The 26,615-nt window shown below is 39.2% G+C and overlaps 1 protein-coding gene across 2 annotated transcripts in view; it reads right to left on the bottom strand.

Moving 5' to 3' along the window:
* Flo2 (flotillin-2) overlaps positions 1-26,615 on the bottom strand; it is a 107,346-nt gene that overhangs the window by 5,331 nt on the left and 75,400 nt on the right. For both annotated transcript variants that reach the window (XM_067085693.1, XM_067085691.1), the window contains exons 2-6: positions 16,044-16,138; positions 4,580-4,781; positions 1,130-1,248; positions 603-716; positions 164-283 (exon numbers count right to left, since the gene is read on the bottom strand). In XM_067085693.1, coding sequence (XP_066941794.1) covers positions 164-283; positions 603-716; positions 1,130-1,248; positions 4,580-4,781; positions 16,044-16,138 — 650 coding nt within the window. The remainder of the gene's footprint in view (positions 1-163; positions 284-602; positions 717-1,129; positions 1,249-4,579; positions 4,782-16,043; positions 16,139-26,615) is intronic.

Genomic DNA, 26,615 nt, shown 5'->3' with positions numbered 1-26,615 from the left:
CTAGTCACCCTTTACAACTTTAGCTATTTTTAAGTTTAACGTAACTGGCAATAACTTAAGCACAAAAGTAAACTGCACAATAACAAAATAAAAAAAAAAAAAAAATTATACAAAACATGACCATCACAATAACAACTGTATGTTTAAGCTTGAAAACACTTACAGCAGTGTTAATCTGCTGGTCAAACTGAGCCTTCTGCAGTTTGTACAGTCTGGCATTGTCTTCGATCTTTGTGTCGGTGTTGTACTTGACATCCATAGCTGCCTTCTCTGCTTCAGCTTCCTGTTGGATTACATAAGATGATCGTGTACAAAAGAATTTATACCGTCAACACAGTGTTTCAGTGCAGGTCATATGAATGAAGCCTCTATTAACTAGGCCAAACATGTATAATATGATCTCTAGTTACTGTATTTTATTGAAAGGTCTCTAATTTAACAGAGTGAAAGATTTGATAGTCTAGGGAGTTTACTGAATATAATACTGATGCAAATATCTACTGTCACACCAATTTTTACTTGAAACATCTGACTCTGAAGGACCTCCCTGTGGCAAATACAACTCAAAAGCAATCATAAAAAGGTTAAGACATAAAATTTACCCGGATACCAGCATCCCTATTGGCCTGAGCTACACCAATATCTGCATCCCTTTTAACGGCTGCAGTCTGTGCCTTTCCAAGTGATGATAGGTAATCCACTCGGTCATATACGTCCTGAGGAGAATAAAAAATAACATTCATTAAATATTACTGTTTCAAATTCTTAAAGTTGTCCATATATTCTAATTAGAATTTCAAACAATAAAAATCAATAAAATGAACATGGACACACTATCCTAATAATTCAGTACAGTATTGCAATGGATTAAATATTCAAGTATGATAAAACTGTATAAAGCAACCTGTATACTAAATTTCAGGATCAGTCTTGTACACTGCACTGGCCTAATGTAATGGATAAGCTGACCCTCATTATTGATGAATATACTGTTATAGATTAAATTATACTGTCATAACTAATGGGACTGGTTATGAAAATGAAAGTGGGAATACTGACATTATTATTAATGACAAAATTACAATTGAGCAATTGGATCACATCAATGTGATACTGTACTCAATCTTACCTTAATGGTGAAGGACAGAATCTCAATGCCCATTCTCCCGACATCCATTCCAGCCACCTCTCGGACCAGGGATGCAAACTGATCTCTGTCTCTGTACACTTCTTCCACAGTCAGAGTTGCTGAAATACAGAAAAGAATGATAACAATAATAGGGTAGTATGCAAAGTGTTGAGAAGGGGATATTCAGTTCACCCCACAGCCAGGTCAGGGCACGGTGCCCTAAGTTAGGTTAGGAAGGTCTGGTTAGGTTAGGACCTGGCATTCTAAGAATGATTAGGATTTCTCAGACCTACTGCTGTCTCCCCATTGCATCCACTCCCAATAATAATACTGTAATGATGACGTTATCCTTTTAATAATAATGATATTAATAACATTACCCATATAACAATTATTCACTCACAACACAGGATACAAGGCTTTTATAACTTACAATAAAAACCTTGAAATATTACAATGGGGCACTTCCAAAATCCTGTTACTCATAATGGCTTATGTATACATTCTCTGGACGCTTCACAACAGTATAAAGCTTCTGGAGCACAGTAAATTATCATTATTATTATTATTGCAGATATCTGCCTTAAATGCATTCAAAATTTGATTTACATTTTCAATTTTTCTTTTCATTTTCTGTTTTCATGTGGTAGGTCATACATTAAGTATCAAGAATTCACTGGGAAGTGTATACATTCACTACTGATATATGATATCAATATTGATATCCTTTATCATATAAATGGATAAAATTCAGGCAAGAATGAAAATAAAATCCCTCAAAAATACAGTGCTAAGAAATAAACCTGTAATAATGGATAAATATATGATCATTCAAGGGACAAGGGTTGTTGAAATGAAAATAAAAAAAGTGGAAGAAAACAAATAAAATAACTGAATGCAGCCAAGACTATCATCATCAATAAAACGACCACCTCATGAAATTCAAATCACCTCATGAAATTCAAAAGACTATCATAAAGCAACGACTGATGCGGGTGTGAAAGCACTACTGTACTGTACACGGAGGTCAAAAGCCACGCAGCAGCAAAAGTGTCAGTGTCACAGTGACTGGCGTATTGATTTTCCCTGAAGCCAGCCTCTGTTATGAATAACGGCTTAATGTTGAAATACAGCATTATTACTATAAATACAAATTATTAATACAACTTATTAATGGAAAATAATAATACATGTTTAAAAAAAACAATACAAATAAATATTTCTAAATATCTAGACGGCAATATCAAAGCAGATTTCATTCCTAGTGCTACACGTCACTATATGTGAAATTATTATTTTTACTCTGAAGAACAAACTTTCGCACAACCAAGTGCCCTTGCAAAGAAAAAGAAATACAGCCAGGTGAAGTATATCAAATGTAAACGAAAGCAAGAGAATTAAAGTAAATTTAGAGGAAACCGACAACTGAATAAAGATAAGATAAAACACTAATAAACGTGGTGCAATTGATAAGTAGAAAAAAATAAGCTTACATAAAGGCATTACAGAACCTTTATTCAAGAGAAGGCATCAGCAACATACGGGTGATCAATTTTTCTTTCAGGTGTACTTCTGACATTTACCTACATAGAAAGGCAAAAAATAATGGTTAAATCACCTTTCAAAACACGAAGGAAATGTAAAGAATTTAAAGAAAGAAAACAAAAGATAAAAACCGTTTTCTTCTTACTGTAACAAAACCTCATGACGATATATTTCACTTTGACTCCGGACATTTGGCTACGTTAATCTTAGGAGAATACGTGACTCGTCCGCGCACCCTGTATTTCACTATAGACTGCTCAACCGCCAGCCTCTTTTATGCACCATTCAGCAAGGCAAGGCCAAGTGGAAAAAAAAAAGACCCATTTGCATGAGCACTGGCTCCACCATTCAAGTAAAGGTATATTCAAGATCTAGATAAACTTGGCAATGACGTAATAGTTAAACAAATGAAAGGACAAGAAAATGTTTCAATCCCCATAACTCACAATATCTCAAGTAACTGATGCCCTCACGTAGTTTTCATCAGGAATTCAGCCTTTCACCTTTAAATCTAATTGTTTCCTGGACTATTTCTAATACAATTTATCTAGCAGAGAGAGGGTAAACCTTCCTTTCAGATAAGAATGAACATAATATCCATCAAAAATAGAGTGCTAAGAAATGAACCTGTGCAAATGGATGAATATCTGATAATTCAGGGGGCAGACAGGTTGTTGAAAATAATCTAAGATGTAAACAGACTAGTTCTGAGCATAGAAACAACATCTTATAGATCGACTAAGGATGAGACAATGTCACAAAACGAAACAGCAACCGCCCCCCCGCCCCCGGCAAGGAAAATCATCTACTGCAGTATCTGTAAGTGGGATAACAGAGCCCTGTCTAACTGGAATTGCAATGTAGAATTTAGGCCAAAGGCCAAGCGCTGGGACCTATGAGGTCATTCAGCACTGAAAGGGTAACTGAGACTAAAAGGTTACAAAGGTGTAACAGGAGGAAAACCTCGCAGTTACACTATGAAGCTGTTCTTAGAAGAGGGTGGAAAGTAAGATGGACGAAAGAATATGAATGAAGGTACAGCAAAAGGAATAAAAGGGGTTGAAGCTACGGACTGAAGGGATGCTGCAAACAACTTTAAGTAATGCCTACAGTGCACCATGCATAAGGTGCATTGACGGCACTAACCGCGAGCCCCCTTCAGGGGAAAAGAGCACTGTCTAAGCTCTAAGGTAACAGTCACAGAAGATTCCTGGGAGTGTGGTCCAAGGTAGTACTTACAAAAATGACATAAAACTGAAAACCAGAGAAGCAAAAACGCACGAGTCCAGTGCAATACGTATGAAAAAATAAGAACAGCAGAGTCCAAAATATTACTTATGTATAAGAAGATAGAAGTAACGTCTAAATTAATACTTATTAGTCATGGCAGCATGGTCTAAAATAGTATCACAAGTAAGGTCCAGGAAAGTGCATACAGAAGAGATGAAAGGGCACAGGATTAGTAAGGATTGATCGATTTCCGGTTTAAAACTGGCATCACAGCACCTAGGTTATTGACACCGTATTAAGATTAAATAAGAAATCAAGAAGAAATAAATAAATTCAAAAGGAGTCTCATGTAAATGCATATATATTCATACATACATGCACACATACTGTATGTGTAAATGATCTAAATTTTGTAAAGGAGGCCTGCCTCCCTAACAAAGATATACAGCTACTCTACGCCATACAAAGGGTTACAAAGATTTCAACAGTGGCCCAAAGAAGTACTCAAAGAAAAAGTACGGAAAGAATGATCCAAGACAGTACCTACAGAAGTCAAAAGAGTAAAATTCTAGGGAGTTCCTACAAAAAAAAAAAAAAAAATGGAAAAAGGCTCCAATCACTCTGTCACCTGTACCTCTGCACTGCTCAGGGAGACAAATCACGAATAAGTCTTACCAAGGATGGCTCTCAGATGACCCTCAAGGGTCATGAGGATGGTGCCCTTGATCTCTTCGGGAGGCATTCCGAGGAACTGCTCGGAGGCAATCTTCAGGACCTTCTCCTCCTTCATGACTTTAACCTGCGCCACGCCTGTCACCGTGACCTGGACACCCAGGGACGTCTCCACGTTCTCGCAGCGGGGATTCAGTGTGATCACCTGAAGGAGGAGGTTACAGAGGTTGTTAATGCAAAGTTTAAAAACATGAAACATGGGATCCTCAATCAATAGTTAGGATTTTACCGGGTTATATTTCAGCAGAACTGCCACAATAACTGAGTTTCTATATCTATCGATCTCTAATATACAAGTGTAAGTACAAAATAAGAACCTTATAATCTGTCTACCCACAACATAAATGAAAATACTGTCCCCCACAATGCGAAATTGTTGATCACTATGTATACATAGTTATCAACAATTTCCAAACTTATGAAAAGTAAAAAGCTGTGAACAAACAAACAAACAAAAGCCCAATTATAACTCCACTTACAAGCTCCCCTCGTGAAAGGTCGTATCGGTAAGCAAGTAAATTTCATGGCAGGAGGAGAAGATGGAGGAGGAGAATGGAGGAAACTTCTTTAGAGAGTATGGCAGGAGGAGGAATACCATAAGCGTTCGCACACACTGTGGGGTTAAGATAAACACGCGAGGGGAAAAGCGAGTTAAAAACGCAGGGGGAAGGGAAATATTCCCAAAGAGACGTGAAAAAAAATCAGAGAGGAAAAAACTTCATTACCTTGACAAGTCGGAGCCGTGTAATAGAGTATACTATAACGGGAGGGGGAATGGAATAATGGAGTGATAGGGGAGAGGTGGGCAGAAATGTGGGTAAAAGGTGTTTAGAAATGCATGGCTAGTGGGTAACGCCCTAATGTTTACAATAAGATCAAATATATATGTTTAGAAATACAAAGAAATATATTTATATAATATACATTATATATATATGTTATGATATATATATATATATATATATAATATATATATATATATATATATATATATATATATATATATATATATATATATATATAATATATATATATATATATATATATATATACAGTTGCATATAAATATATACAGTATATAGTATAAAATAATAAATAATAATAATAATAATAATAATAATAATAATAATAATAATAATAATAATAATAATAATTTCCAAGTGGATCTTGTCAGGATATTTCTTGTCCTCCCAGATGACAGTAGGGATCTCTAGAATTCAGAAGGGATTCAAGACAAAATCTCCAGGCTCTGTAGCCTCTGGATTTGTGCAAAATACTAAAGAACAGAGTTTTGCCCAGAAAAATCAGGTGTTGCTGAGATTTCTTTTAGACTTGAGGCCCACGTTCTTGGAGATAAATTCCCGAGCTTATTCCGGAACTTCTGGAGCTTCAAAACTGATCTCCAGGCTCTGAAACCTTTGAAAACGCCCATTGGATTCTCTCAGGAATGCTTCAGGACCTGAAGACTGCTTGAAAGGATACCAGAAGCCTTCTCTTGTCTTCAGGAGATATCTAGATATCTATATATATATATATATATATATATATATATATATATCCCGACGACGAGACAAAAGGATACGATGATGATGATTTTTCGTTAAATTTATATATTCAAAATTTTTTTAAATATTGATATTTTCGTGGCAATAAAGCTTTCAGGAAAATTTCATGTCACCTGCTGCGAGAAAGAATCATTGTCGCCTGGTACCGTAATATCTTCGTGTTTTCCCTGAAGACGTCTTAGAATCCTTCCTGAAAGGACGAGAGAGAAATGCCAATCGCGCATGCGTATAGCGCCATAACTCAGTAGGTGCACTTACTCCAAGGCTTCCAGAGGCCACCCCCGGGATCGTCCAAGTGGTCTTGAAGCCTTCAGAGACAGCATGTGAGCAAAGCAGGCGAAGAGCATGGTTAAAATGGACTGGATGACGAAGCAGATCGGCTAAAAGAGATTTTCCAGAGGGAAAAGTACATAAGAAGAATGGTAGATAACTTCAGTCTACAATAGTTTACTGATGAAAATATGGACTACTTCGCGGAGCAGTATGGAGTCGAGGTTCCTGCTGTCTGCGATTATGGATTTATTCAGCAGCTCTACAGTTGTATTGTCACTCGTGGACGCAAGTTCTTCATTCGAAATAAGGAAGGAAACAATCAAGAAGAGAGGAGGATAGTGGAGTGGAGGAGCTGATGAATTTATACGAAATAAAAGGTAGAGAACTTGAGGTGTTTTCTAAGCTGATTGAGGGGAGATTTTGGATGCCCAAACTTACCACTTGGAGCAGTTCTTCGCACGAAATAAGAAAGAAAAGGAATAAAGAAAAGAGGACATCGGCGTGGAGGTAAACCGAAGAAAGCTGACGAAGAAGAAAGTACAGAACCTGGGGTGTTAAAAGCTGCTTGAAAGATTTGGGGTTCACAGAATTACTTTTTGGAGAAGCAATGTAAATATCGTCAGTAAGAGGGAATCCCATACGATTATAGATGACGACTCGTTACAGAAAAGAAGCTGCTTATGTGTCAGAAAAAGAACTCTAAGTAACAGTTAACGCGATGTTAAAATGATTTACAACCTTTGGGATTTTCCCTGAAGACATTTTGGAATCCTTCAGTGTCCGCCTCATGGAATGCCATTCGCGCATGCGCCGAACTCCAAAGTCTCCAGGAACAATCTCCGAGATGCTTCACATCGTCTTGAAGCCAGCAAGTGTCATATTTGAAAAGCTGGGTAAGAGAAAGCAAAGTGTATGGTGAAGATGGAGTCCAAACGCTGCCTACGCAAGCCCTCCTCTAAGGACAAGGGTGAGGCCCAAATGCCACTAAGGCTTGCCAGTCTCTTGAGGGCAGCCTTGAAGGGAAGGGTCCGACCCAGAGGCTGCTTCCTCGGAGGAAGGCAGGTATCCTGCCAGGCTGGGGAAGCGGGCCTGGAGAGGGCCCAAGAACTTCAAGGATGAGACCCAAAAGCCACCAAGGCTCGCCAGTCTCTTGAGGGCAGCCTTGAAGGGAAGGTCCGACCCAGAGGCTGCTTCCTCGGAGGAAGGCAGGTATCCTGCCAGGCTGGGGAAGCGGGCCTGGAGAGGCCCAAGAACTTCAAGGGTGAGACCCAAAAGCCACCAGGCTCTCTCTTGAGGGCAGCCTTGAAGGAAGGGTTCGACCCAGAGGCTGCTTCCTCGGAGGAAGGCAGGTATCCTGCCAGGCTGGGGAAGCAGGCCTGGAGAGGGCCCAAGAACTTCAAGGATGAGACCCAAAAGCCACCAAGGCTCGCCAGTCTCTTGAGGGCAGCCTTGAAGGGAAGGGTTCGACCCAGGGGCTGCTTCCTCGGAGGAAGGCAGGTATCCTGCCAGGCTGGGGAAGCGGGCCTGGAGAGGGCCCAAGAACTTCAAGGATGAGGCCCAAAAGCCACCAAGGCTTGCCAGTCTCTTGAGGGCAGCCTTGAAGGGGAAGGCTTCAACCCAGAGGCTGCTTCCTCGGAGGAAAGCAGGTATCCTGCCAGGCTGGGGTAGCGGGCCTGGAGAGGGCCCAAGAACTTCAAGGATGAGGCCCAAAAGCCACCAAGGCTCATCCTGCTAGGCTGGGGAAGCAGGCCTAGAGAGGGCCCAAGAACTTTAAGAATGAGACCCAAAAGCCACCAAGGCTTGCCAGTCTCTTGAGGGCAGCCTTGAAGGGAAGGGTCCAACCCAGAGGCTGCTTCCTTGGAGGAAGGCAGGTATCCTGCCAGGCTGGGGAAGCGGGCCTGGAGAGGGCCCAAGAACTTCAAGGATTAGATCCAAAGCCACCAAGGCTCGCCAGTCTCTTGAGGGCAGCCTTGAAGGGAAGGGTCCGACCAGAGGCTGCTTCCTTGGAGGAAGGCAGGTATCCTGCCAGGCTGGGCAAGCGGGCCTGGAGAGGGCCCAAGAACTTCAGGATTAGGCTCAAAAGCCACCAAGGCTCGCCAGTCTCTTGAGGCAGCCTTGAAGGGAAAGGGGTCCGACCAGAGGCTGCTTCCTTGAGAAAGGCAGGTATCCTGCCAGGCTGGGGAAGCCCAGGCCTGGAGGCCCAAGAACCTGAGGATGAGGCCCAAAAGCCACCAAGGCTCGCCAGTCTCTTGAGGAGCCTTGAGATTGAAGGGTCCGACCAGAGTCTGCTTCCTCGGGAAGAGAGGCAAGAGTATCCTGCCAGGCTGGAAGCTGGCCTGAGGGCCTCAAAGTTTAGGCCAGAGGCTCCTTAGGGAGGCCAGTTCTTTTAGGGCACCCTTGAAGGGGAGTGTCCTCTCCAGAAGAGGAAAGCAATGCTCTTCATTACTCTATTTCTGTTTTCCAGATGATTAGAATATTTTTTTTTTTTTTTGTTTTTGTACTCTGCATCACTCAGTTTGTATCAAAATTCTCCCATTCCAAGAATTTATTCAGGGGGAAACTTATTTCGTATTATTGCCATCAGTCTCTGTTTAGTACTCTGCGCTGGTTCAGTGCCCCAACCTTGGGAACTTGAGAAAGAATTTCTTCTCAAGAGTTCATTGATGAATAGGGTAATCATCGTCTTTCCTGGGATCTCGGAGAGGATATTTTGAAGTTCGTGGAGGAAGCTGGTTTTCCGTGAAAACTGGTAACATATCGTCAATTTATTTTTCCATTTCATCAATTTCTTGGAAATTTTATGTTTTTTTACTTCCTTGCAGCCACATTATTTATTAATAGCGATGATGACCATAGATATTGCAACGTTGATGAGTATGAGGTCAATGAAACACCAGAAGAGAAGTCTTTAGATGAAGGACCCAGTTCACGACTGGCAGCCAAGTTAAACAGGGAGTTCCTCAACTGCCCCTCCTGCTCTGCGCAGAATAGTTGGCGCGCCTCTAGTTAGTATATATATATATATATATATATATATATATATATATATATATATATATATATATATATATATATATATATATATATATATATATATATAAATCTTATATAAAAGTAAAACAGTGGAAAGGAAAATGACTTTCAAATCCCATGTTCGGTCTGCGGCTGAGAGCAGAGCATAAGCAGGATAGGCAACTGGCCAAGATGTGCTCCTTCTCTACGATCAAAATGGTGCACATCACTGGTTTTCAGAAGGAAAAAAGAAATGCAGAAAGTAGGAGTGAATGGTGAACAGGGAAAAGTGAATAAGAGGCGTAACTAAGAAAAGAAAAAAACTGAGAAGGAAAAGGAAGGTCATTCCAAGTCAAAGCACGTAGAAAATAGGAACAAATATATGAGCAACAACACTACGACTACAACAACCCTTCAAGTATGAGTCGGCAGAACAAGATATTTGAAATTCAATTCACGCTTCAAGAATATTTCGTTTTCTACACAGGTTCTCCAGTAACAAATAAAATAATAAATCTGCAAGACAACTACAACAAACACAAAAACAATAAAATAAACTCGTCCAAAAATCAGGCAATAAATAAAAATAACACCACCTGATTTAAAATTATTATCGGCGAGGAGAATACGCTAAGATTGAAGAGGAACTGAAGAATCGTTTATATACTGGCACTTTACACGAATATGTCTTCAAGGTGAAATAATGCCGCGAAAACTAAATCAGAGGACTTGGTATCTTCTTCATAAAGCACAGAAGCAGCAGGAGGTGTGTGAGTACAGAATAGAAAAGAACAGAGCATGGAACTTCGGCCAAAGGCCAACCCATGAGACCTACGAGGCCATTCAGCGCTGAAACGGAAATTGACTATAAAAATGTTTGAATGGTGCAACAGAAGGAATACCTCGCAGTTGCATTATGAATCAATTGTTAGGAGAAGGTGGATAGTAAGATGGAAGAAAGAGAATAAGAACGGAGGTACAGTAAGAGGAATGAAAGGGGTTGCTGCTAGGGACTAAAGGGACACTGCAAAGAACCTTAAGTAATGCCTACAGTACACCGCATAAGGTGCATTGAAGGCACTATCCTCCTACGGGGGCGTGTGGGTACACCTTTAAATCGGAATAGTGAGGTATACGCCTGCCTTTCATGTGACAAGCAACAAAATCAACAATAAAATCATCGAAAGACAAGACGCGAGAACAGATATAATTCCATTGTTTTGATCGAATCTCCGACCGGCCAGTGAAGAATAAGAGGAGTTTATTTCTGGTGACAGAAATTCATTTCTCGTTATAATGTGGTTCGGATTCCACAATAACTGTAGATCCTGTTGCTAGGTAACCAACTGGTTCTTAGCCACGTAAAATAAATCTAATCCTTCGGGCCAGGCCTAGGAGAGCTGTTAATCAGCTCAGTGGTTTGGTTAAACTAAGATATACTTTCTTTTTCCATTGTTTTGAAACGGCTACACTTTCCCGGCACACCGAGAACCTCCTTAATCAAATCCCGTCACGGAAGGAAAGGTCCGTCACATCAATTACGTGGACAGAACTCCACGTCTTTCACAAAAGAACTTGAATACATCGTTACTATACTGCTTAGGACATTTACAGTTCAAAACACACGAGACGAAAAAGAAAACAGATATAACTTATCTTAACAATCAGCAAATTAAAATTTCAGTTTCTTAAAAATATGAAACACTTCACCCAAGAACCATTAAATGTATCACCTACAGCAAACACTATAGACACATATAAATCTATACAAACATTATATATATATATATATATATATATATATATATATATATATATATATATATATATATATATTAATCCATTTTTTCCAAAATAGGGTGCTCCAGAGCAAAAACAACACATTGGTAACTGCAACGTTCATGCTTTAACCGCCGAATTGTGGTAGAACCTCTTGCAGTGAAACTTCTACAACATTACCTGCTTCAAAAGCTTACACAGAGAGCTCACCAACAACATGTTGAACACCCCACGCCATTCAACCCTATCCAGGATATTAAAGAGCATCGGGAGTGTCACCATTATCTCAGTGACATCGAAAACTATGGATTAGAAACAAATATCTGTCGTTTTCGGTTATCATTACATGTCACCCCCTTCCCACCCCACCCCCTTTGATGCCAGTGAAGTCTTACCCCTACAGTATTCTTTTCTAGATAGTAAGTCATATGTAAACCGAAATGAGGTATGATAAATTCGTACAGTTTATTTAGTTGCTAAGTCTATGGGCAAAACCAGCCCTGTTTCAGGGAAGCCCTTCCCACCCCAAACCCCTTTGGTGCTTAGTGATGTCTTACCCCCACAGTATTCTTTTCCAGATTGTAGTCATATGTACAGTATACCGAAATGAGGTATGATGAATTCATAGAGTTTATTTAGTTACTAAGTCTACGGGCAGAACACAGTATTGTTTTCCAGAGAATAAGTCATGCGTATGCCAAGTTTGGCTGAAATTGCTCAATGCATTTCAGGTTATGCTGGACATACACGCACACACAAACACACATACACATACATACATCCATTTTTATATACAGTATATATATATATATATATATACTGTATATATATATGTATGATAAATCAGGCAACCTCCTCTCTTGGCAACGTAGCTCAAAAAGTAGCTTAAGGTGAATTTGCTAGCCCTGTGACCTACATCCTGGCTGCAGCTCACTCCAGTCGACTAGCTACCAGAACCCTAGTTCACAATCTAAGTTAACAGAAGCATTTTCTTTGATAGGAAACGGGAATAAATTGCTTTGCCACGCCATAACTGAAAACTCAAAACCACATCACCCGTCAAATAATTCACAACACTCAAAATATAAAACCTATCAACATCACCCGCGTAAGATACCCACACCATTAACACAGGTAAAAAATACACATTCTTAAGTCACCCACACATGAAATTTCGTGTAGCACCCTTCATGTGAGCTGAGAGAAAACGAGGGGGAGGGAAGAAGAGGAGAAGGGGAGAGGGAGGGGAGGGGATATAGAGGGGGGGAGACGAAGGGCAAATGACTTAAGATAAACTACCATGCCCACATCTCAAGACAGCCGAGAAAACGAGGGTGTTGGAGGGGAGAAAGGGGAGGGGGAGGGGAGGGGAGGGGGGATGTGAGGGCGAATGAATTAAGATAAACTATCATGGCCCATCACGGGTACTACCATAGGCTACGCCGGCACTTGGCATCGTCCCAGAGAGTAGTAGCAAATATAGTATGGGAGGAGACTGCTCTACTTTTCATAAATATACCCTTACAGAGAGAGAGAGAGAGAGAGAGAGAGAGAGAGAGAGAGAGAGAGAGAGAGAGAGAGAGAGAGAGACTCATTCACTTCCTTCGGAAAGAAAAATGATGACTCCAAGAAAAATAAATTCCATTCCTGCAGCTACGGATTCTTCTGACATTAAGAGATGGGGGTTTTCTTCAGTGGCTGCCAAATATGTTAATCATGCTAATCTTGTCTGTCAATCAGTCCTCATTACGTAACGCTATTATTATTATTATATATTTCGGAAGAAGACTCTCTTTCAAACTAACTTCATTAATAAAGACAGCATCAGAGGACATTAATATCATTGTTATTGTGTTATGTGTGTAATATTATTATTATGTATTACTGAATGCATCATTACAGAAAAAGTAATGTACGAGGCCATTAATCCATGCACAAGTTTATCTAAATACCTCTCACAGAATGACCAATAACTTTGTAATCATTTCAGCGACCTCAACTTTTAACCCCACTATAATCCCTTGCCTTTCCAAAATCAGATAATGACTTGTCAACAAATTACCTTAATTAAGATCTGGCCAGGTTTCATTGATCTTGACCTCTGGCCCCTCTTAATGATCATTTTTCCAAGGACTGTGACCAACAATAAAAAAAAAAAAAAAATTACAGGATTGGTTCCTGGCTTATCTCCAAATAAGGCAGACAGACAATGCGATACGTCGCCCTAAATGGTCACTTACAAGTGGAAGGCTGTTGGGCCTGGTAGCTCCCCAAAAATCAGAACTAAAGGGACGATGGCCCAACAAAACAACTCACTTAGGGGAACACAAAAGGATTCAATGACCTCCAGAGTCTGGGAACAGTAGAGAGATGCAGGCGCACCAAAGTAAGACTCACACTCGAGTTCATAACATCTCAACAACTTCCACATTTCTATCCTGTCTTCTTCTTCTTTCGACCTTATTAGTCCCACTGTGTAGCAGGGTCGGCCGCTCGAGTCAACTTTCTCCTTCTATCTCTATTCCTTGCATCTTCTCCCCCCCGTCCCACCTCACCCATATCCCTCCTCACCACATCCATCCATCTGATCCACTGGCATATTCCCGAGTTGTATACTAGGATTGCACCAGCCCCGGTTTTTTTGCCATGGTACCGGGTTAGGTTAGGTTGGGTTAAAATAATCCCTGCAGTAATTTGGGTGTGGGAAACGTAATGAGATTGTTTTAAAGAAAATTCTATGGTTAGTTTTTAAGATATGGCGTCCCCCTTTTTTCGGGGAAAGGTCCCCGGCTGGTGCTATACTCGATTACATCTTGGGAAAATGCGATCCGCTGACGGCCCACACTCCTCCTCCCCATCACTGGCATGTTCTTAGCTCTCTTGATTGATTCCACCTCCCCTCTTCTTATTACATGGCCACAGCATCTCAGACGAGCTTCCCTCCCTAGCCTTCTCCTCTACATTACATATACCACACATTCTTCTTATATGTTGACTCTCCCTCCTTTCCAGCAGTGATATTCCAGCAATCCATCTCACCAGCCTCATCTCGGTTCTTTCCAACAGTCCTTCCTCTTTCCTCTTAAGTGCCCGAGTTTCTGCCCCATATAATGGTACGTTTCTATCCTGTCTATTTAACCTTAATTAAACGGAGAGTTTAGACAGAATTAAATGTCTAGTGCAGCGTCCATTTTTAGGCGTCAGCTGCACTGCTCTCTCTCCTCTCTCTCTCTCTCTTCCTTTTACTTTTCCCGTGGTCTTTTCCTATTTAGCTGTCACACTTCTTCAACTCTCCCTTGCTCCTTACTAATCAACAATTCCATTGGATGGCCTCATTAAAATAATAATAATAATAATCATTATCATCACTATTATTATTATTATTATTATTATTATTATTATTCCATCAAATTTTCGATCAGTCCCAGCTTCCTTACCTCAAAAGAATCGTCCAACTCCATTTCTCAACTTCCTTCTTCTCTCTCTCTCAACTGAATCCGACTCTATCGTGCGTGCGAGTAAAAACAACGCGAATTCTTAGAACTCTAATGAAAGCACCTTTTACATCTGCTGACCAGAGAGAGAGAGAGAGAGAGAGAGAGAGAGAGAGAGAGAGAGAGAGAGAGAGACCGCGTCTAATCTGTGATTATACTGCTGACGTTAGCGTGCAAACACAGATGAACTTTCTGACATAGAAGATTACCAAATCATAAGTTTCTCTATTGATACAATTGATTAATCACTCATATACAATTAACAGTAACATGTATACGATACATGATAGAGGAACAACTATAGAGTTTTTTTTAGTTAAGTTCTGTGGCAATCTGTGTAAATAAAATTGAAATGTAAACACTAGCAAACATATGGAAACTGCATAAAAACAATGATGAAAATAAAACTCACTCTTGCATGTAAAAGCACGTGGAATAAAAACACGTGCAGCAATTAAGAATAATGAAACCTTTCCGCTATGAAAACAGCAGAGCCACCCGGGTAGTGTTTACTTCCAAAACGTTTCAAGCTTCAGAAATATTGACAAACTTTTCATTAAAAATTATATTAGTATAATTTCTGACAGCTATAAATTCATAAATACTAAGCCTTGCTTACGTACCTCGTTACTGGCAACATTCCTACACAACAATTACATCGTCAGTATTCGTACATGCACATGTAAATTAGATTGTATAAAAAACAAGTAAAAAATGCGCCGAAGTTTCTTTGGCGCAATCGAGTTTTCTGTATAACGTAAAATGCTGTAAGAAACTCTCAGCCGCAGCCCATGACACTTTCACCCACGGCCCGGTGGTGGCCTGTGTTGTTGGCACCTATAGCGGTGCCAGACGCACGATCATGGCTGACTTTAATCTTGAATAAAATAAAAACTACTAAGGCTAGAGGGCTGCAATTTGATATGTTTCATGATTGGGGTGGATGATCAACATACCAATTTGCAGCCCTCTAGCCTCAGTAGTTTTTAAGATCTGAGGGCGGACAGAAAAAAGCCATCTCCATAGTTTTCTTTTACAGAAAACTAACTTGTAGTAAATTTCTTGCCTTCGCTTATGCTTATGTGGTTTTCTTTATATTTTTCTTAACTATATACTGTAGGCTATATGTGGAATCAATCAAGACAACGCGCAAAACTTAGTCTTAAAGTCTTATCGTACAATACGCAATAATGTTTCGTTCTATTATGATGGTGCTAATGTTCATAATTACATTTATGGTTGAAAATGAGACGTCCATTTGTATTACAAAACACATAGGCCTACCTCGAGCGAGAGCCGCTGCACGTCGGTGACGAACCACCAGGCCCACGCCCATCCTCCCACGATGGTCTTCTTCGATGTGGCGCCACAACAGCCTCCTGCAGAGGGAAGGAAAGAGGATGAGTGAATCAATGAATGAATGACAAAGCGAGGGAGAGAAAACAAGTCCCGCCCCCAGGGACGTTACTTGACTGTCCCGAAGCACGAACAAAAAGAACTTTCAATTGACATACTTCTTATAGGGGCCAGGAGAAAAAAAATAAATACTTTGATACACACGTTTATACTGATATCAGTATCAGCACTATTCTTAAGTATGACCCTCAGAATTTCTAGTTATAAAAATTCAGCCTCCAGCGCTTTATAAAACCGAATAAGAATCGAGATAAAGAGAACTCCTAAATAATCACAAAAACGCAATCCTGATCTCCGTATGAAAGGAGTCTTTGATTATGTGCCTGTTCATTCAGAGTTTAATCAATGCATTCATTTATAATAGGACTTCAAATTCGTTTGTATTCAACAACAAGCACCGGCGAAAGTTACAAAACAATAACGTTTCCTGGAGTGTTAAATATACAGTAATAAATATCTGTTCTGCTTTTCGTTTATAACATTCTCCATTCAACAACACAAGCAGAGGAGTAATTGCTAAAGAATAAACCTGCCTTTCATTGCGACATTTATTTCGTAACTAACTCTGAGTCCTCTGTATGAAAGCGTTCCATTATTGATGCTGGCATAACAAGGGAGTCAATTCTGAAAGGCCATTCATTCCCCTCCTCACAACTTATATTGAGCCTCATCAAGGTTCTACTTGGAAAAGCTATTAAATGATAAAAAGCGACTGCAATAAATAAAGAACAATAAACTATACGGTAACTATAGCAACAAAAGTGTTGTGAGAGAGAACGTGAACTTAAGGCCCTCGGCAAACGTGTGTGTGTGTTTCAACGGACGGGGTTACGATGAGTACTACACGTTTGAAGGATAGTACAGAGCGGCAGAGAGGGAGAGAGAGAGAGGTAGGGGCACCATATGGCCTATTTACTGCCTTTCGCTTGGCGCCTTTTTGGCGGGGCGACGGTTGTGCGGAGTTCGACCAATGTGTGGCTCTCTACTTGTTCTTGTCTCTAGCCAAAGACCCACTTCCTTTTTCCCTTCTTCCCCCTACCCCTCCTTATTTTTTTTTCCTCGTTTCCTCTTGCAATTATGGACAATTAGCTATTCCCTTCTCTTCCTCCCTCTTCGATGAGAAACGTCATCGGATTATTTCTCCATGTCTCCGTTCGCATAGCACAAGTGTCTCTTCTCCAACTGATGGACTCGAGATTGCCAAGCACGGGTTATGTAATACATGCAACCTCGCAAGCGTTACAAACGTCTCCCTTTAATTTTCTGTCTTGTGTGTTTTATCAAAAACAATCTTTAAATAAATTTTAAAAGGACTTCTTAACAAGATGATGACGTTAACGCGGTGTGCTTGTCATAATCACACAATATGCTGATCAGAAAGCACTTTTACTGTACTAAAAGGAAGCAAAATAGAATTAAAAACTATTCTAAGCGTTGTCTAGGTGAGGGCAACGAACTGTTCGACCCTTTCCCATTAAGTTTCGATATCCAAGGACAAGAATGCTAGTCTACTGAATGGTTTGTGACGCTATTGCAAATTGTTTCAAGGCAGGGATATTTGACATCTTGTAATACAGTGCGGCCTTTTAACGCTTAATCATTCTTTGTGTGTCGGCAATGACCCTGTGACTTCATATCCAGTTACTCTCCTCAACTCAATTTACACGAGAGACAATATTGCAATGTAAGGATTTAACAGCTTCGCAGAAAGTGAGGTTCGATAAAGCCAGGCAAAATTAAAAAGATAACTATTAAAGTAGTTGAGAAAAGTTTACTTTAGCACAGATGCGAACCCGTTTTCTTTCATAGCATGCTCTCATGGTAACTACAATCATTCCTACTTCGTTAATTTGCACACCACTGTCAGTAATGAAAGAGACTCCGGCAGAATTGGCCACTACTTCCACATAATTATATGCAGACATCTAAATACACAACGACACTATAACATGAGAGAGATAACTACTTGCAAACATGTGGGGGGCAGCAAAGCGCAAACACTAAATACGAACTTCAAATCAACTGAGAGAGAGAGAGAGAAGAGACTTCACAGAAAGCTAAGACTGTTATGCGTCCCTTGAAGTTGCAGATCATCTGGTAACACTGGAGAACCCAACAATTGCTGTAGATATAGCTGGCCTTATGCCGGGCACGGACTAATCAACATGAGGTGATCACTCATAAACTTGTTTAGTTTTATTATGCTTTCCCTTCATTGCTCTTTCTCTGTGGCATATTTGAACGTCCATTTCATCTTCCATCATCCCCCCCTCCCTCCCTCCCTACAGGCTGTTCTGTTCCCTCCACGATTCAAAATACGATCTTCAAGGTCGCAGACTGCTGGGTTGAAAAGCTCCGTGTACTGACGTATAATGAAAGAATAAAACATGACTCGCGTGAAAAAGGACCAAGAAAATATATGGACAGAGAGAAGAGGTGGAGAAAATTATTCATGACTGAAGGCTAAACATTCATGACTTGAGGTTTTCTGACAATGAATAATTTTCATAACAAGCATTACCTCGCTTTTCCATTTGTTTATTGAATGTTACCCAACTCAAAGCACCCAGTCTAATCTGAAACATAGTATTGCAACGGAAAGATTTTATACACTCCTTTCTCAGTTATATCCAAATAACAGCGTTCTGAGACATTTGACTGGAATGGAATGCGGCTTCGACTGTAAGAAACAAGATGAAATGCGTTGCTGTAGGGAGGTCGGCCAGCGAGCCTGGCCAAAAAGTTGCCCATTAGGAATAATTCTCATCGATGGGAGCGTCAGCGACCACTGGCGTAAGGGATAATACCGTGGCGTGTAGCGCCTTTTCGTTAATAACTACTACAAGAACCTCAGAGAACGTTCTTCCTTTCGTTGTTTTTAGACGGGACAATTGTTCCAGCTTGTCTTACAGAATATGAAATAAAATCCTAAAATCCCACAAACTTTAAGAAGAACAGTGTGTCAAATAACAAATAAATGTGGCGTTCTGTGTTCAACGAAGTTGGTTCCCAGAGTTGCCCGCAGATACATTTCGAGTAAATTATGGGTTTCTTTATGGGTTTCAGTTGCCAGTTCGCCACAAAATGGGAACCGAGATACAACGACAATAATATTCTTACCAACATCTTAGCCGAAACTCCTAATAAGTAATATCACTGTCCACTTGATATTCGGGACTTGTGCTTAAGGTAGCAACTGAAAGGATAGTATAGTAGTTAACGACTGAAAGAGTTTTAGGACGTCAAAGGGAGACCAGATAAAAATAGATAATAAATATATATATATATATATATATATATATATATATATATATATATATATATATATATATATATATATATAAGCATTAAGCTAAACGTCCTTTAATATCAATTTAAATCTACCTCGGAAATAATATATATTTTCATATATGTTACCGAAGGGAATTTTTAGTTGATAATAAGTTCAGCCCACGGGACGACTTGAACTTATCAACTAAAAATTCCCTTCAATAACATATATGAAAATATATTATTTCGAAAAAGAAAAACAAATTCCCCTTTCGGTTACATATATGAAAATATATTATTTCCGAGTAGAGCAGGTGGATATTAAAGGACGTTTGTAACTTTCCTGATTAACTATTGAATCACGGTGATGTGATAAAAAAAGTTATATATATATATATATATATATATATATATATATATAATATAATGGATCAACAGAGGAAATGGGTGGCTTGGTTACCACGGAAGCGGTATACATTTAGCATCTAAACAGAAGACAGTTTCTAACAGTTCTGAGAAACAGAATTAGGAAAGGAATTCTTAAGAATTAAGGTTAGCAGTAGGAAAGAAAGTTAGCTGAACTCTGTTACCAAAAGGGGACTGCAGATTTGCACAAGGCATGTGTGAGAGAGGAGGTAGCCTAAGGAGTACTACAAGACCTCTTCAGAGGAGAGGAATTACCCCCTTCATGTTCTACCAGACAGTAACTGGAGAGAGAGAGAGAGAGAGAGAGAGAGAGAATCTTGCAGCGGACAGGAGGATCAGACGGACTGCATAAAATTGATCCTACAGGGGCGGGGGAGGCAAACAAACAAATAGAAGATTCCATAAAAAACGAAAAGAAAACAGAGATTATAATAATGTAAATAAATAGTGGAACAAAGGGAACAGATAAGATTAAGAAAACCACAAAAGAGAGGGAAAGAAGAATAAAGAAAAAAGAAAAAAAGGAAGGCTGTAATAGAGAACAATGGAGTGGGGTGCCACCCGGAAATCATTTCCCCAGGACTAATTAACCTTTCATTTTCTCTGATGACCATGAGATCACTAAGCTTTTAATCGACAGTAATGACGACCGTTGCGTATGCACACACACACACACACAAATATATATATATATATATATATATATATATATATATATATATAAATATATATATATATATATGTACATATATATATATATATATATATATATATATAATATATATATATATATATGTACATATGTGTGTGTGTGTGTGTTCAGATCTTTATGAATGGAATGATGATAAAAATCAGTTACGACAGCTGATGCGGACAATGAGTAGTGAGTAAAAAGACCGTGGAATGGTTGATGTTTGCTGATGAAATAGTGGTGACTGGGTAGTACTGTGGAAATAACGCAAAAACTGATGAGAGTTTGAAAGCGTTAGCAAGAAGGGAAAGCTGAGAGTGCTGTATACTGCAAGCAATGGCAAGGTTAATTCACACGGGCATTTTTCTCGCTCTCCTAGACACTGGGCTAGAAAAGGGTGTGAGGGTAGTCGTCCTCACTGGCCTTAGCTCTAAATAAAAGATTATTTTCGCCCATTTACTCGGTTCTTTTCTATCCACTTTTATTCTGATTTTCCCTATACCTGTACTTTAGCCTGTTGAATCTCATCCGCAAAGGATAGTCATTAATATTTCTTCATCAACATTTGTATGTCAAGTCATGGTTCCCTTATAAAAACAAGAACAGAATAGAATACAGAATTTAGGCCAAAAGCCATGCGCAGGCCCTATGAGGTCATTCAGCGCTGAAACGGACATTGACAGTAAAAAGGTTTGAAAGGTGAAACAGTAGGAAAACCTCGCAGTTGCACCGTGAAACAATCGTTAAGAAAGGGTGGAAAGTACGATGGAAGAGAGAGAATATGAACGGAGCACAGTAAAAGGAATGAAAGGGAGGTTGCAGCTAGGGGTCGAAGGGACGCTGCAAAGAACCTTGAGTAATGTCTACTGACGGCACTAATCCACGCCCCCCCCCCTACAGAGTCTTATATAAAATTTTTCCTAAAAAGACAGACAACGCACTGAAGCTCCGAGATTCCTCAACGAGAGCGCCGTCCAAGTTCAAACGCGTTCAAATTAAGGTTGACCGCGGCTCAGGCCGATGCCAAGAGAATGGACCGAATTGATGGCGCCAGCTGAAAGAAAAAAAAAATCAGCAGGGGGAGATGCAAGTCTGCTCGGTATCTGTTCCCATGTATCTTTGTCTGGCTACTGACATACCAAGGGAAAATATAGACTCACTAATCTATTATCTTAGGCTAAACTGCCAACGGTCGGCGCTGTTTTTTCGACTACAGTTGAGGTCATCAAAAACTTGACATTATGTTTGACAACAACAACAACAACAATAATAATAATAATAATAATAATAATAATAATAATAATAATAATAATAATAATAATAATAATAATAATAATAATAATAATAATAATAATAATAATAATAATAATAATAATAATACTCGCAGTAGCATGAGTCTTGAAATGGAGAAACAATTCCACAGTTATGAATGGGTACAGATATTTAAAAATAAATCTCTACATACTGTAGAGCTTTCCCGAAAACTCTCTGTGGAGATTTATTTTTAAATGTACATACCCATACATACCTGTGGATTTGTTTCTCCAATAATAATAATAATAATAATAATAATAATAATAATAATAATAATAATAATAATAATATAATAATAATAATAATCATATGATTATCATCATCATCGGCCTCCAATGCCTCGTGACGCAAAAGGTGCCCCAGTGGTATTCCGCCACTCAAATCTTTCCTGTACTCCACAAACCCTCCATATCAATTCTCCCTTCTCACAGTTCTCTTCAGAGTATGTCTGAGGTCCTTCCAACTCTTCTGGTGACCAGAGACGCCTGCTGACACTATCACGGGCTATTCTCCACGGCTGTGCGAAGGACATGTCCAAGCCATCTTCAATCTACCTTGAATCATCGCCTCATCTACATCTTGACCTTCCGTAATTATCTTATGGCATCGTTTCTCATTCTATCCTGCCATCTGATGCCTGATAGTCATCTAAAAGCTTTAGTCTCAAATCGACACTAATAATAATGAGGGGAACATATTCCCGAAAGCTCTCCGTAGAGATTTATTTTTACATATATATACGTAACTGTGGATTTGTTTCTCCATTTCAAGACTCGTGCTATTATGAATATTTTTAATAATAATAATAATAATAATAATAATAATAATAATAATAATAATTCATTCCACTGTACACACTGTCTACCGCAACATTACCGCATTTATTCTTCTTAAGGTTTCAGCAAACTTCGAATCACGTAAATTGTCTAACTGGCAACCTGGCAAGCTTTCACAGCCGAAACATATGAGGAAACATGCGCAAAACGCTGGTGAAATGATAAACATGTTCCCTCCAATCAGCAATATTAAGCAAGTGTGCAAAATGACCAATAAAAATGAGAAAGCTTATCTTTGCTCTGCTGACAACTGGCAAATCTATCTAACAACTCTCTCTCTCTCTCTCTCTCTCTCTCTCTCTCTCTCTCTCTCTCTCTCTCTTAAAGGCAAAGGTATCTAGCTGATTCAGGTAAAGAATTATCAAGTTAAAAGTCACGCTCAACAGATTCTAGACACCAAAACCATGCCCCAAGCGTATAGCAGTACCCGCATATCATTACTATTATTATTATTATTGTGTGTGTATTATGTGTGTTATTGAGCAAACCATATGGAACAAACCAAGTTGCCAAGAACTTGAAGTGACAGCTTCCGCAAGGGTTGAGAAGGCGGTATAGTGTTCCGTGCAGTTAGAAAAATAGATACATGAATATAAACCTTCATATTATTAAACATGGCAAACGAATAAATACACATACATAATCAGACTCGTGAACATACAATTTCTCATACAAATATATATATATATATATATATATATATATATATATATATATATACATATATATATATATATAATATATATATATATAAGTATATGTATATATATATATGCGTGTGTGTGTGTGTGTGGGTGTGTACAAACAAAAGACGAAAGCACGCGCCCAAAGGCGACTCCAGTGTCACTCGAGCATCTTCTCAGGCAACGGTGATAAGGGATCTCAAGTGAAAACGAAACTTTGGACAGTCAAGGCGAGAGATAAGTCACAAGCTTCTTTTTCTATCTCCTGTGATAAGATATTTGAGATATGTGTTCAAATGGTTTGAATGAAACTTGGTTGATGAATGAAATATTTGTGGGAACACTTGCTACGATTACGAATTATTAAATATGAGCCTGATGGCGCGCGCTGCCCGTCATATCGCCCGTACCCTCCCGAAGTCCTACCTACCCCGCCCGGGGGAGGACAAAAAAAAAAAAAACCCACTCGGTTTTTATTATTATAGATAAATAGATAGATGAAATAAATATAAAGCATCCAAGTGACAAAATAGTTTTTTGGGTTAACCCTGTGACGTGTTAGTCTTCCCTGCTGTTAGAAAAAAAATATATATGCATCTTAATATTATTAAACAAGGCATACAAATAAATACACACATATACAGACTCGTGAACATACGCATTTCTCACGACAAATCCTCGGCCTAATGAAACAAACCATATTAGTCCTACGAAACCGATGGAAATCCCTCACCTACTGTAGAGGGCAAAATGTAGGCCTAAAACACCAAACACTGCGCATCAACTCCATCATGAGGTTTACTCTATGGAAGATTCAATACTCCAGCCCCAACAAGAGAACAAACGAAGTTCTTGGACAACAAGAGCAGACCGGACAAAAACAAGAGGTCGCAGACGGAGTAGCTGTAATAGGCAAAGTGAAACACGACGCCGCCAAGCCATACAAGAACACCCTTCCGCCCCCCTGAGAGACGTAATGCGTGTATGAGGGAAAATAAATCTCTCGCTTAAAGAACTCCTTTTATTCGTACCGCCTACTAATGACACAGAATTCAACTTGAAGAAATACCAAACACACCCAACTCACAATATACAACGAGCAAGGTTCAACAACAAGCAAAGCAGCAGCAGCAGTGCCAAGAACTGCAATAACAAAAATAATATTGTGACGTCTAGCGCAGGAGCTATTACTCAGCAACTCCGTCTGGCTGAAGTACCCAAGCTTATGATAGGGTAGATAATAATGTGATACATGTGGAGTGTTGGAGATTTTTATGAGATTTTCAACAAGACAAGGTTATGAGAAAAAGTTAGTAGTGGCCATGAAAACTATTTTAGCGTGACTGACTGGATAATTGGTAATTGGCTAAGTCATTTGGATATTTGCTCCTCTTCATAATAATGAGTTTAATATATATATATATATATATATATATATATATATATATATATATATATATATATATATATATAATATATAATTGTTACAGACAAGCCAAAGTCAGAATGTGAGGGATGCAAAATAGCGCTCCATTCAAGTGAAGTTCGGGTGCTGCAGAACGAGAGACACGGAAGACCTCAAAACCAAATGTTTATTATTTCTTATTAGGGGTAAAGGGTTGTTGAAAGGATAAGAAAGGATAGGGTGGTATATGTGAAAGATGGAGTCGTCTGTTTAGGTGGTTTGGTCATGTAGCGCAAATAAGAAAGGTGCATAATTCCCTAGTTATGGGATGTGTGTGTGTGTTCTGAGATTACAGAAAAGTTGACAAAAGGTCTAAATACTAAGAAGAAACCATGTGCAAAATGGTAATAAATGAAGTATTTGAAAGAAGGATCCAGGTTCAGTTTGCTTTCTTTAAGGGATCTGTCTCGTAATCCAAGTTTACACTGTCCGAAAATGCAGCAACTTTGCCGAGAGTGTTTTCTGTTGCATGTCTTCACCCAACCCTCACGTACACCAGGTGTGTAGTACAAGCAGCACTTCTCAATTCCTCAGGTATTCTGGCAAGAGCACAAACTGCATGTGCGTACCCAATCCCTAGGCCCTCCTTCCCGCCAAGACCAAAAGTTACCTACAAGTTACGTCAGCGTAAATGACTGGCTACACCCGCGGGCGATGCACGAATCAGCGAAGCACACTGGTGCAGGCAACCGTAAGTTAGTCATGCATGAGCGCAAATGATTGGCTGCTTCTTCCATACGATTTGAAACCACGGGATGTGACTGGCAGATATTCCCATAGGATGTGATTGGCGAAAACTCCCAGAAATGTCTACATTTACATAGAAAATGCAAACATCCACACAGACCCAAGACCTCTCAGAGTGTGTGAGGTTGCAGATATCTACAGCATATTAGTCATTTCCTGTCATGACAACTTCTCGCATATAAGTAGAAATAATAGCACTGTGGCGGCTACGGCACGGAACAATTCCTTTGGATGAATGAGCCAGTTATTACGTAAAGAGAATAACAACTCTTTTTAAACAGAACATAATGTCTCTTTCAAGATAAGGATACTGGGTTCGGAGTTGCCAGATTCTGCAGACGGGTAGCCTATGTGGCGTAACTGCTTAATTACTTAGAAAGATAAATGGAATTCCATGACTGGATTAGTTACGGTAAAATACAGTGAAATATGAAAGATTTATCAAGAATATACAACTGGACTTAATAAATAATGCATTAAGGTGACAAAAAATTAAAAGGGCCAGGGAACCAAGCAAAGCGGGAGATAGTAGCATTCAAATATTTTTTTAGATCATAGTAATAATTATGAGGAAGGACGTAAAAACGATAAATGATAAATATCATCACTACTTGTAAAATAAACGGAGATTAAATTACAATACTGCACAACACCCTTCAGAATATGAGCAAAAGCCATCCATATCACCCACTATTTACACACACAACAATCACACATATATATACTGAATATATATATATATATATATATATATATATATATATATATATATATATATATATATATATATATATATATATATACAACATTTTCAAATTACTTTGTTCACAATCAGTCCTCCTGCATCTACGTCTCCTTCACCAGTTTAAATAACACTGTCCCTATAATTCTAATTCCCTTCTGCTACCTTTTCTTTGAAACAATGGAACAATTTATTCTCTCGCCAATTCCTTCATAACCCTTCTCTCATCCAGACATACCTCACACACCAGGGTCAGCCACTCAATG

This window comes from Macrobrachium rosenbergii, chromosome 42 (genome assembly GCF_040412425.1).
Source record: "Macrobrachium rosenbergii isolate ZJJX-2024 chromosome 42, ASM4041242v1, whole genome shotgun sequence".
NCBI classification, from domain to species: domain Eukaryota; kingdom Metazoa; phylum Arthropoda; class Malacostraca; order Decapoda; family Palaemonidae; genus Macrobrachium; species Macrobrachium rosenbergii.
This window is presented reverse-complemented; position numbering and strand designations above follow the sequence as displayed.